The sequence below is a fragment of the Ambystoma mexicanum genome, chromosome 4p, assembly GCF_040938575.1.
Source record: "Ambystoma mexicanum isolate Mex_15411 chromosome 4p, UKY_AmexF1_1, whole genome shotgun sequence".
In the NCBI taxonomy this organism is placed as follows: Eukaryota; Metazoa; Chordata; class Amphibia; order Caudata; family Ambystomatidae; genus Ambystoma; species Ambystoma mexicanum.
The window spans coordinates 690,415,112-690,429,306 of record NC_090927.1 but is presented as its reverse complement, the minus strand read 5'-3'; the positions used below and the strand labels follow the sequence as shown (position 1 = coordinate 690,429,306).

The following is a 14,195-nucleotide window of genomic DNA, read 5'->3' as shown; positions in this document are numbered from 1 at the left end:
GTTTATTCACACTTGGAAGGTTCAAAAGCAGCTTAAACGTTCAATTTGGCATTTTGCTCACACTTCACGGCTCCCCTCGGCAGCTCACTTGCAGAAAAGCTTGCTCTCATCATTTCACTATCTCACCCTGCTTTTGAATTGTCCTTTAACTGTTCAGAGTCTTCGGAACACTTATCCATCCATAAACGTGACCACTCTGAAACATTGTTATTTATTTGCCCTTTGTTGGCCTTGCATTCATCTATTTCACCATTCATTTCTCATTGGAAGGCTTTGGAGAACGTGCTGCCTGCACGCGATCACTCCGATACAATGTAGCTTCAATATCCTTCAAACGCGCACCTGGTTTCTTTCATTCATTGACACTCACCGGTCACATAACGATTCTTTCCCAGAATTCTTGGTTTGCACGATAAAGATCTCACTGCATGCCCCGCAGACACCCTTAGACTGTTGCTGCTACTCACCGAACGAGCACCTCTTGGCCACAACATAGGGACCACCTGCTTCCACGGCTCCCTTCTCTCGCTCTCCCCTGCTCCTTGGAGACACGGCTCCCTTGCCACGTGTGACACTCTACTATACTGTGCTTTTCTCCAGCGTCTCGGCGGTCCATTATCCTCTGGTTTCTCCTGGGCTGTGCTGGCCTTCCTGCTTCTCTCTCACTCCACAGGCTTCTCGCTCTTCCCTTGCACTAGCTTCTCTCCTCATCTGTTTGTGGACTTCACCTTTTATACACCTGTGAGTCTCTAACAGACTGCAGGTGTGAAGTCCCAGGTTCAATTGCCTGACCACAATCAGCCCAATTAACAGGACATGCCGGGGCCTTCATTTCCATAGTCTTCAGGATCCCTCTTTTTTGTCTCAGTACTATAGTGGTGTTCCCTGTAGGTAATCTTCATTACTCTTGGGGTTAGTTTCTTCTTCTCAGTACTTGGTCTGACTTCAGGGGGAAAAGTAGTATCTGAGTAGCAAAATCCTGAAAAGGCTGAGGGAGGCTAAGGTGAATCACTGTCAGAAAATTGGGGATACCATGTCTCGCCCTCGGGCACTCTTTCGCATGGATGTCATTTAGGGATTGCCAGGGGTCGCAACTGCAACCCCTAAGGTCTCCCTTGCTACCCCTGTGGTCTCCCTTGATACCCCTAAAATATATATATATATATATATATATATATATATATATATATATATATATATATATATATATATATATATATATATATATATATTTTAAATTGAGGCTCATGGGCTGTGACCAGCAGCATGTGGCTCTTTGTTTCTGGAGTGGCTGGTTTTCTGATAGCTATAGCCGGTAAGATAGCTCAGTGGGTTGAGCGCTGACTGATGCAATGTGTGTGTGATCTGCAGGTTGCAGGATCTACTCCCAGCAAGGTCAACTCAGCCTTTCATCCTGCTGAGGTTTATAAATGAGTACCAACTCAGGTTGTGTGATATTGTATGTATATTGGTTCTATATGAAGCGCTTAAGAGTAAGTGCTATATGATAACACATCATTATAGTTTGGCCTTGGACGTCTGCTTGCAATCACAGTGATTTGGTAATATGGGCCTATATGCACTGATATTAACGATGCATATGGTGATCCATTCTTGTATGAAATGTATATCACTTTATAGTGATAACGTAACCATATTTTTCGTAGTGTACTTAGAGACAGTGCTATGTGATGCCACTTCCTGTTTTGTCGAGGGCTGAAAGGTCATGTTCCATCGCTTCCCTTGATGTCGCTTTGGGGTGGGGTCAAATGACATCACTTCCTGTGATGTCATCAGAGGTCAAGGGTAGTGTGATGTCACTTCCGCTACCCCTGGCATTTTGGTGAAATAAGGTCCCTGCTCTCTCCCCAATCTCCAAGGACCCTCTGCCCAGGTGATCCTCCCTCGCTAGTCCACCCCCAGGGTTGGGATCCAAAAGCAATGCCCTTTCCTGGCCACCTGAATAGAAGATCCCTGGGGAGTAGATGTGAGAGTACCTTCAGGGGAGAGAGCGGGAGACCCGGGAAGGGGATCAAAGATCATTACTAGCACGTTCACACTCATTCCAGTTACAACAATGTGTTCAGAATACCTGAGTAGAGTGAGACGAATGAGAATCATTACTGGCACACTCATACTGTCCCAAATGGGCCTCATTAGGACCCTGCCGGTCCAGAAACAAGGGTGGCAGTAACTCACCGGCAATGTTGTTTCCGGACCGGCACATTACAGGTCTGCCTGCCAGAGCCACTGTGCTCGACAGGTCTGACCCGCCGGGCACAGCGGCCATGGTAGGCAGACTGGTCACCATTAGCAATGGTGCTGGTGCTTCCGTATCACCAACCCAAAGAGTCCTATAGGACATTTGTAATCTCCCAGTGGCACCGACAAGTCAGGCTCCAGTAAATATTTATGAGTCTGACGGCAACCCACCGGTAGTACTTGCAGGATTACCGACGGACCCGTAATGAGGCCAATGTGTTAAGAGTACCTGAGGAGATTGATAATCATTTCTTGAACGATCACACTCATCCTAGTCGAGAGGAACTGTTAATAATCAATGTAGAAAGAATCAATATTTAAATCCTCAAACTCGTCCCAGTCAAGGAAAAGGGTGGACATAATAAAGAGGAAATCTTAAAATGGAATAAAGAGAAAGGAACAGGGTTATCCCGTGGAAGAAAAGGGATAATCCCAAATAGAGAAAAGGAAGAAAAGAGCAAAAAGGAGAGAAAGAATAGACCTGGAAAAGAGACAGTTGAGACCTTGAATAACCCAGTGTCTGAGCTGTATGATTTGATAAAGACAGTTACCAACAACTATCTGAGGATACTTTATTGAACTGAACTTTGTGGAAAAATCACCTCACAGGACAAAGAAGTCATTCTCTTGCGCTTTAGTTGTTCCAATAGTAGTAGAGTCAGGAAAGGTTAGTTTTGAATGATGGACTGAACTTGGTTTCGACTCTCACTGATGACTAAAAATCACCCTAGTCAGTTTTGGTTAGGTAGGGAACACCCGTAGTTTAGGGATAGTTAGGAGATTTTACTTTTTATTAAATAAACAACTTAGATGGAAAACCAGAGTCTGTGTTCTTCTTCTGACCCACCACACCAGCCAGTGAGTACCAGCTGATCCCAGAGAACCCAGCTAATCTGACAGAAACAGAGAATGAGGCATACAGGGCCAATCCTCTAGCCCAGGAATAGGGGCGCCAGCGTACATAAACTCAGCAACCTACTCAGTCTGGGGTGGACTCCATAGAGAGAAGTGGAAGGAGAGTTTGAGACCAGAGGGAAGAAGGAAGTAGACACAGTATCTGTGATAAGAGAATGTTAGAGGGAAATCGAAGGGGAGTTTTTGAGACCAAAAGAGTAGAAAGAGGTAGTGAAGCAGTTGAAGACTGGATGGAGAGAGAATGTTGAAGGCTTAACATACCAAGAAGAGGAGGTCGAGGAAATAGGGAGGATCGGAAGCTTAAGAGTATCACAAGGAGGAGGTTTCTAATAGAGAGGAGAATGGAGCTGTAAAATCAGCAAGGCTTCCTACTGTATTGCTTACAACAGCAACTTGGGTGTAGCACTACTTTTCTCTATACCCATGATTGCTCTTCTCAAAAAACACACGAGTTGTCTGGGCCACACTTACCTTTACTGTATAATTGAGATATGGTTTAAAAGGTCCTGCATTGTCCAATATTCTGTAATCACTGTTTGCAAGAATTAGTACACCTGTTCCATTAACTTCAATGCCTGCAATTAACCAAACAGACAAACAAACATTTTTGTCATTTTATCAGAAATATTAGTGGGCATTTGTTTTCCCTGCCCAACCGATGTCTAGCTGTTGCTAGAACCAAACAAAATAGAGCCCAGAAACATCTAGCTCTGTTCAGAGAAAGACAGAACATGAGGCTTGCACACAAAACAAGAATTAACCTCAAATGGGAAGATAGATGTGTGCAAGCAGTAGTCCCTACAGCAATCAGAATCATCTCCAATGACAAATATACGTTGGTGCTGAGTTGTCTTTTTGAACTGATTAAAAGGTAGCTTGGAGCCCATGTTCATACAACCTCTGGCTTACACTGCAACTGAGCAGATCCCATCAAATAATATCACTTGGGCCCAGAGAGGACTGGCCATGAATGCCTGGTTGGCCATCTGCATCAAAGTCTTCATGGTCCTGCTGACTTAGTGTTGCATTACTACAGTATTACGCACCAAGCACCCCTACCTCTACCGGCTTTTGGCTGGCATATCGAACATATGTGTGAAGCTCTGTATCTTTGCCATGCAATGCCCCTCACTGTACCTCCACATTCCCGACTTCACTACACACAACAAACATAGACCATGATGGTGTGACATGACACTCTGCCTAAGAAAGGTCTAACTCTGTGTTTGAGTGGGGCACCAAGGTAGGAGTTAATGCAGTAAACTCGCCCACATGTCATCAGTGCCACCATTCATTATGTAATAAATGCACATTATTAGTGTATCATGAAAGTGTGGTTCATAACAACTGGTGAGGAGGAGTATCCCAAATGAGAATTTGAGCCCACCTAGCTTTACACCCAATCCCGCAAGTGTGTATATGGCCAGGACACCAGCTGTCCTACCACTACGCCTGGTACAGAGTCACCGGTAGATCATTCCCGTGGTACCTCCAGCTTCCCACAGCTACCATCGTAAAACATGCAAAATAATGCATCATTGATTCATGATCTATCATTGTCTACTCCGACGATGTAGATGTGACATACAAATAACTGCTTTAACACCACCACACTGACATACCCAGGAGTGATACTGCCTCTGCAGCTACACCTGGCAGATGACGATTTACATGAGTTGTTTCTGTTCTTACTGAACATCGGCTGTGACAATGATAAGGAGGCAGCAACTTCGGCCCTCAATGTGCAATTTCACATGCAGGTGAAGCAAGACTCCAAAAGGTTCACTTGCCTTCAAACACATCAGAAGACAAATACATTTATTTTCAGCTCCCATGTGAGGGTTGAACACCTGGCAAAGCTGTGCAAGTTACCAGACATAGAAGAGGAGACTTGTGTGCAAGTCAATTCAGGGTGCATGCCAATCCTTGAAGAACACTGTATTTTTCTTGTTATGGTCCTAGAGACCTGCCTACAAGCAGACATCACAGCTTCTGCCATGGATTAAGTGTTTAACCAGCAAACTTTTCACACTTTTCATACTCTGAAAATCATGTTGCATGGCAATGGAGCACAGTACATACAACATTAGATGCTCTGTAGAAAAGGGAAAAAAAACAGAAAAGAGCATATGGCTAGAAACTACAACAAGTAATGGGGAAGTTAAGTGCTTAACAGGAACCAGTGAAGAAGGGGAGCCAAGTGTTGTTTGTCTGGCAAATAGATCCAGAATTGTAGAACAGCAGCAGAAAACTGTTTTTTTTTATTTAATTTTTGTAATTTATTTAGTTAAAACAATAACCTTTAACAAAATGTGTTTTGTATATACAAATTACACACATAAAACTGTTCATGCAAAACACTGATCCTGTTATTGGACCTTTTCTCTCCTGTTCTGCATCACATCACAAAGAACGTTTGCCTTGGGAGAAGGTGTTGCCAAGACTGGGTCAGGTAGTCTGCTCCGATGGAGAGCTGTGGTAAAACGGGGACTCATCAGGTTCTCTTTTCAACCCCCATATCTCTTCCCCGGATGACATGCTCAAAAACTTTATTGACAAATTTGCTGCCATCAGCTACATAAAGAACAATGTAAGCAAGCTCCAGATTAATAAGAACGTTCAACCCAGAGGCACCAGAGAACACCATTACATAAGCAGGCCAAAGTCGGGGACGATCTCTAAGCCATAAAAAAAAGATCCAGATCGTAGAGAAGGTACAAGACCCACACCATGGGTTTTGCCAATTATGGTCATGAAGAAATTAAGAAGGCCAAAAAACCAGATCAGCTCTGAATGTGCATAGACATGGACCTGCCCAGCCAGTCCATCCTCAAGGAAGGACACATCGAATGACACATCACACCCACAATTGGCAACCTAACGTGGCACCACAGTCTTCTCCAAACTAGACCTGAAAGCCAGATACCATCAGTTAAAGGTGAGCAAAAGGTCCTTCCCATAACTACGTTCTCTATGCATGTGGGACTAGTGCAAATATTAGTACCTGAACTTTGACACAGTTCTTTCAGGATACCATATGCCATGCACTCAGTGGCTTTGAAGACATCAACATGACTGACTTTAATCATGGCTGCTCTACAATGGCCAGCAATCTATACACATTTAGAAAAGAATTCCACATTCTTTCAAGCATTGCGCCTTGAAACACTTTGTTTATAGGCGCATTACAAATACCCAATAAATAAAACAAATACTCCTTGGCATGCAATTCAATTTTCATTGTTCAATGTATTCTCTATATTGTATTTTAAACATATTTGCAGTGGTTTTGAAGATGAAAAACAGCCTTACATAAAAGCGATTTGGATTTGAAAAGTACCCATCTTCAGGAGAAACAACATCAACAACCAAAACGACATGAAATATTTCATCCAACCATGATCACAGACGATGCCAAAAATGTTCTTAAATGTCTGGTCAGAAGAGAAAACCAATCTACCAAATGATTCCTTCGCTGAATGAGTAGTTCTAGCACACCCTATAATGAGGCGCCTTAATGACTCAAGAACATTGGACTACTTGCATAATCTGTACGAGCTTCTGTAGGAATTCTTCTACGAGGACCCATTATTTCTAGGGAGTAGATTTCATTTTAAAACGTATACAATTGTGACAGTATATATTATTCAGAAAGGCACATATATAATGTGATAACACATTCCATTTAGGTTCAAAGCAGAATATTCTTTAAATAATTTGTAACCCTGTATACACTGTTTAGTCTGGATACAATCATGGTAGCTCAATTTCTTTTCAATAAATGATGGATTGCGAATTAACATTTCACAATAGTGTGCAAAGGTTAAAATCAGAGGTTTGCAATCATTAGTAAATATAGTTAAGACCTCTACAGAAGTATTCATCCACTAAACATTTAGGTATCCATAAAAAGAATATTTAGGAGGATACAAAATGTTCTTAAAAAGCATGTATTTCATCTGATCTACTCTCACCTTCAATGACATCATCATCCCAAATTCATGACACACTAGAACAGTAGGCAGGGAAGAGGGTAGATTCGGTATTCTCTTCCGCATATCATATTCTATTTATTTTTTTAAAAATAATATTTATTTGTACATTTTACACAAGAACAGTTAATCATCAACAATAAAAATCCAAAACAATAAAACTACATGTACAATAAAATATACATATTTACAGTCAGTTAAAGAACTAGTACATATTCAGAAAGTTATCCCAAATCTTTGCATGCAAGGTCAGTTTCCCTTGTCTCCTGTAAATTACTCTCTCCATGTTTGCAAGACAAGTCATCTCCTCAATCCAATCCGCAACCGTAGGTGCAATTCGTGATTTCCAGCCCCTTAATATTATCTTTTTGCCTATACAGGCCCCTCGGAACAAGATTTTCTTCTGAGAGACTGAAAGGTCCTCAAGTAACTCACCACCTCCTAAAATCATCGTTTTGAAATCCAATGCAATATCCAAAGTCAAAATTTGCAAGCAAATGCTACACACATCCTGCCAAAATCTGCATACTCGTATACAGTCCCAGAGTAAATGTTCCAAGCTACCTACTTCATTCCCACAGGACCAGCATTCGTCAGATTCCACCATACCTCTCTTCATCATCCTTTCCAGACTCCAGTACACTCTGTTGAGGATCTTTATTTGCCTCAAACGTTCTTCCAAGTGTATAGAGCAAAGCTTTATATAGCACACATTTCCAACCACATCTCAAATGAAATCACACACCCCAATCACCTGACCCAATCCGCTCTTAGTTCAGAATTCTCTTTATAATTAGACACAATTTGATTGTACACCCTGCTAGCAATTGAACCACATTCTGACTCTCTCTCCTTAAGAAAGATATTCTCTATTGCATCACCTTGCTCAACCATCTTTCTTATACATCTTTTCAATTTCCTGAAGTCACTAGTTGAGTAATTGTCAATATTAAATTTCGCACATAACTCTCCTTCATCAATCCACTTACCATCCCTAATGACATCACCAATCCAATATATACCACCTAGAAGCCACTCCGGCCAGAATAAAGGCTTACCCCCATCAACTATCGCTGGGTTCAACCAAATGGAAGCATGAGAAGTCTTCAAAGCCACCGAGCTCAACATTTCATGCACATTTTTCCAAGTCTCTCTCAGAAACACAGTCATTGGCATTTTCCTACATTGCCTATTTGTGGCCGTGACGATTGCCCTAGGAGGAAGTGGGCCGAATAAACTCGCCTCCGCCACAGCCCACCTATCCGGTGGTTCTTTCAAGAAGGGGACTATAAAGTGACTAGAAAAAGCCAAATGATAAGCTTTGAAATTCGGAACGCCCAGTCCCCCTTTCTCCATAGGCAATTGAAGCTTCCATAAAGTCGCGGTGATTTATCATCCCAAAGGAACGACTGCAGAAAGCCATCAATTTTCTTCCAATTAAACCTACTTATCTTCATCGGAAGCATACCCAGTATGTAATTAACTTTTGGATCCGCATTCATTTTTAGAGCGTTCACTTTGCCCCAGAGCGATAAACGTAAAAAAGACAATCTCTCAATATTCATTTTCAGATCTCTACACACCTCAATCATGTTTTCTCCCACCATATCATCAACCACTGGTGTCAGCCAAAAACCCAGGTATTTTAATCTTTTATCGCACCACTGAAAACCCCATTCAGACACCAAACGCTTATCACAATATCGCGTAATCGGTAAGACCTCAGACTTAGACCAATTACCCACATATCATATTCTAATTGATCTAACCATACCCATTTTGTAAAACACAATATTTAATTAGAGGTGTTAAGGAGAAGTGACAATATTTATTTTAAGTTTTTATCATTTGGGCTGTTAGGACTTTTGTCATGGGTCTATAAAACATTCTTGATTGACAATTTTTACCGTATATTGGAAAACTAATATACCTAAAATGATAGACCATGTTCTATCTGATATCACACAAAAAACACTAACATTTGTTTTGCAAGCTTGACCTCGAGAAAATACTAATTACGGGCTTTTTAACATTTGTCTGCAAATATATCTCCTTTACATAAAGTAAGAAAGCTGACAAGCTCCTCTGTAGTACAATCGAGGTGGAATAAAATATAATAATGTCATTTGCATAGGCCAGCCTTCCAACCTGTAAATTACTTACTAAACCTTTTAGGGAACGCTTGAACCACAGCAAAACCTCTAACCAGATCAGATAAATACAGGTTTTAGAAATGGGGGTAACACACAAACCTGCAGCAATCCAAGTGAATTACAAAAAACTCTAGAAAGAGACCTGGTATCATTTAGGCAAATCTGAATCATTATTTCTGAGTACAACAACATAAATGTCCTCAATACGAATTTGGTGATATTTCAGCAGTAAATCCGCCGAAATGCCACCAACCTCAATTACTGTTACCGCTACTTGGTCCCACGGTAATGAGTTACAAGTAATGGCAGGGAGGTGTAAGTCGCAATTTTTTTGTCCATAGGTCTCCCTGGGGATTTCAGCGGAATTACTGACGACAGTAGTTCTGCCAAACTTGCTGACTTTTGGAGGTAAGATAAAGGGTTTACCTCCAATTGTATCCTCCTCCTTACCACCAAACTCATAGTACAGTGGTGTGTTAATGTGGCAGTAGTGGAATGATCACCACGTTAGTACTGTAGATAGATAGATGCACTTGCGCGTTCTCAATGTCACTGGGCCTAGTAAGATCGCTGTTTTGTTCTCCCCAATTCCCCTCCCTTGCCTTGTCGCGCTCTGAAACACTTGTGTACGAGCGCGATAGAAATAAAATATCAATATCAATAGATAGATAGATAGATAGATAGATAGATAGATAGATAGATAGATAGATAGAATTATTTATTAAGTGCAAACTTATTACAGGGAAAAACTGTTTAAAGGCGCTAACATATAAAACATACTGTGATGAATTGCCATTTGTCGGATCCGATTCACAGCAGACCGTGTTTGCAGAGGGCTGCCTGGCCTTATCCGATGCTAAACAGCACCTTAACCAAGGACTTATTCTCTAGAATGATACTCCTTAGCCTTGAAAAAGACCTACGGTCGAAACATGTGTTGGCTTTTTCTTCATGTTACTGGCAATTGCGTGGCTCATTAAGCACATCAACCTTGTGCCAATTAAACCTTAACACGCATAAACAAATGGTTCAGGACTCATCTTTGTTCCTACCCTCAAGGATATATCACAAAACAGTGAGAATCACTACATCCAGCGCCTATTAGAATATGGGGTTCCAGCTTCTTCATCATTTTCCTAACCGACGGGACTCCAGGAGCTTGTACTACAGGAACCCTGGCAAGGCAGCAGGAGCCAATAGATCTCCACCAACATAGCGCAGGGATCCGTCCATCCCCCAAGCTTCCTCCCCTTTTATCTAAAAATAAGCTATGCCAGAGTTAAGGTATGGTGCCTGCCATAACTTATATTCATTGCAGTCAAATCACATTTGATATCACAAATGTGAGCCAGCTCAGCTGTGGAAGATGATGTGTACTTTAGCCAGACAGGCTGATCCTGCCAAAATAACAGGAGAAGAACCTGAATGGCCATGCGTCCATTTTGATTTATTTGTGAGGATAGTAAAGACACTCCTCCAGAGATGCACAACAGACTGCTTTCCTGGGCCCAGGCATCAAAGGAGACCACCCATTCAAAGGGAGTAGCCTCACACGAGGGTGCTGCATTTCTAACAGCCTCTTGAGAAGGGAAGGGGGTGGGGTTAGTATAGACAGGAAGGTATTGCGTTGATTTTCAGACAAAAAAATGTTTGCAGTAATTTCCAACGCCATAATGACTTTGAAAAAAATTCACCGAAATATATAGGGGGGTAAGGTGAGAAAATGGGCAGGGAGGGGGTTGGAGGAGGGGAAATAGCATAGGGAAAAGAGGGTTTGTGGACTCCCAAATAAAACAAGAATTAGATGTGTTTTTTTGGAGTAATTTCAGCGACAGAAATTACTTTGAAAAAATGCTTGTCAGCAAACGGACATGGAACCGACAGGAGATTTCTGTGCATTGGAGGAAGACTTCAACCATCTTTTTTCTCTCTGTCTCTCTCTCCTTCCTTTGTTGCCACTTCCTCTAGAGCAAAGCACTTTGAGTGTGATGTCAGAAGGGCAAAGTCCACTCATTTCAGGAGCAGGGATTGGACCAGTAAGGGAGGATAGCCTTGTCCAATCATCCGTAGATTTTTAATGTTAAAAGGAGTCTCACTTCACTTCTTTGAATCATCATGGAATAATCTTTTGGACTCCAACCCTTGAAGAAGATTTCATCTTGACGCTGCCCTTACCATAGTCCTCCAGTGAAGTGAAGGCAGGTGTTCTAAGGTAGCGGAGAGCTCTGTCCCCTCACCATCCCCAGCTACCACTGGTGCTGATCCTGCTGCTGGTACGAGACCTGCCTCTCTGCTAGCCAAAGTGGTATTCAGGACCTTACTGTGTTGAAGGGCCCCTTCAGTTGTGTGCCAGCCTCCTGCGTGTTTGGGAGCACAAGAAAATGACACATTTTGTCACTGAACCACTGGATTGGGACTCACAGGACCCTGAGAGCCCAGTGTGTTTTACTGTCGAACTGCTAGGAGACATGTGTCCAGAGATGTGCAACACTTTTGAACCACCAGGACTCTCCGTTGCTACCTTTCCTGATCTTCGCACAGCACCAAGAAGTCTGGTTTGGTGCTGACGAACCACCAATAACTGCGAAAAGGTATTATTGACTGCTAACTTCCCCCTTGGTCCATTTTTGGCCCTAGAGACTAGTTTGTTCACTTTTATCCCTTCTGCACCCAAAAACATATTCTTTTAAAGAACATTGTTGTTATCAATTGCCTTTTCTCCCCCGTCTCATTACCAAGAGTGCTGTACCTGCTATCTTTGCATATTCTACAGTGGTGGGGTTTTTGTAGTGCTTTCTAGTTAGTGTTGGTTAATACTAGGGGTGGGTGAAAACTGCAAGTTCTGCACAGCAGGAAAATTGGCGGATTCCTGGCAAATTCCACCAAATCCACCAATTTCACCCATGGATCCGAATTGCACAATTGGGGCCTATTCCCACACAATATTTTGGTTTTTTAATGGAATTTTTTTTTATCAAACATTTTGGGTCGGGGGGGGATATTTCTCCTTTTAAAATATAGTGTTCCCCTGACATTTTATTTTTTGTGTTTTTTCAGACAAAACAAAAAACAAAATGTTTGCAAAAAATGAAATTTCTGCTGCTAAAGAAAAAAATGCCAAAGGTGCTACATTAACTGTGGAAAATTGTCAAGCTGGCGGAACAGAGTTGTTGGTGAATTTCGCCAATTCTGTTTCGGTGGCGGGATCTTCGGCCATCCCTAGTTAATACTGTGCATGGTCTGAATTGTTGTGAGACCAACCACATTCGCGCAAAGCACTGCAAAAATGTCAGCAGAGAGTTTCTCTTTAATAAAGCTCTAAGAATTTGGAATTTCGTTTAGACAAAAGTATATAATGTCATTTGCTGAGTACTAGAATTGCGGTCTCAGATTTTGATGTTGCTTCTGAAATCTGAATCTTGTGACTCTTGGCTCTCCTTCTGAGCCGGGGTTTATGCATACCATCCCTCTTCCCTCTGTACTCCCTCTCTGAGTAGGCATATTTGTTACGATGGGGTCCTGAAAATGGACTTTTTTCTCGTTGTTTATTTGAGTTCTCCGGTTGCCTTTTTTGAATCGTCGAATCTGATCTAAAAGAGACGTTCCTGGTTGTGCTGCCTCTGTTGTTGCAGAGTCATCATTTGTAGGTCAGTTTGTGGATTTGGAGCCATCTGGTTCACTGTCTACATCTTAACTGGCAGGAGAGGTGTTTGGTGTACTTTCTCTGAAGGTATTCGTTTTCATATCATCAAATTTGGGCTGAAAGGTGAACACTGTATCATCCTTCTCATCCGAATTTCGAATTTCCTCGATTTCCTTAATTTCACCTCATCCTGATTTTTTTTTGTATGTCATACATTTTCCGATATTTCTTATCTTTCGTAGTAGATGCAGCCGGATGGTCTTCAATTTCATTCTTCATTATATCAATGTCGGTCAATACAAAAAAAACACCAAAAGTGGTGCATTAATGTTGGGAAATTGCCCAGCTGGCGGAACAGAGTTGTTGGAGAATTTCGCCAATTCTGTTTCTGTGGCAGGATCTTCACCCATCCCTAGTTAATACTGTACATGGTGTGTTTGATTTAAGCTTTATAGACCTAGTCCAAGGGACATACTGGGAATTATGGTCCCTGAAGACCAAGTTAAAGGCCCGAGCGCAGCAGGATTGCCCGGGCAGCCTCTGTCTGTTAGGGAGAATTCTCCAGAATGGCTCATTTCCCTTACCTACTGAGTCCCTCAACAGCTTTGCTGGATTTCTAGGATTTTTATTTTCACCTGGTAAGAGTGTGAGCCTTTTTTCCCACTCTTACATGTGTTTTAGGCTATGTGTTGTACATTTTTGTGTTCATAGACTGTGGAGTCTCATCTACTCCATAGGCATCATCTTTTTACTGTATGTCACACAGCACCTTTAGTGCAGTGACACAGGATTGTCTTTTAGACTTCCCACTTTAAACTCCATTTTCTGGGACTGACTACTGTCTCCCAGAACATGTAAAGTTGCCATTGTCTTTACTAGTCTTTTTAAAAATCATAGACCCAGTACAAGCTAACTTCCATAGAGTAATGGAAAATGTTAATAGTTATCCCTTTTTGTCTGTTTCTCATGGAACGTTATTTCGTTCCCCTTTCTCTAAGATTTGGCCAGTGGCAGTGGTATATACCGTTTCTTTCTTACCGCGGATTATGAAAATAGCCTTGGTACTGTTAGAGGCTATGGTGGTAGCCTTGAACATTAATCCGCTGGACCCCTTTTAATTTTATTTGGTTCAGGTTGGGTTTATTCGCCATTTCTTTTTGTAAAGGTCTTTCTCATGCTTTACTCTGTGCGCCAAACCAGGTTTGGTTCCTTTGTTTGCCATCCTTTGGC

The 14,195-nt window shown here is 41.9% G+C and overlaps 1 protein-coding gene across 1 annotated transcript in view; it reads right to left on the bottom strand.

Annotated features, from left to right (window-relative positions):
• Nucleotides 1-14,195, bottom strand: part of LOC138453420 (CD109 antigen-like) — a 1,060,964-nt gene that overhangs the window by 705,464 nt on the left and 341,305 nt on the right. The window contains exon 10 of the mRNA XM_069606254.1: nt 3,649-3,752. Coding sequence (XP_069462355.1) covers nt 3,649-3,752 — 104 coding nt within the window. The remainder of the gene's footprint in view (nt 1-3,648; nt 3,753-14,195) is intronic.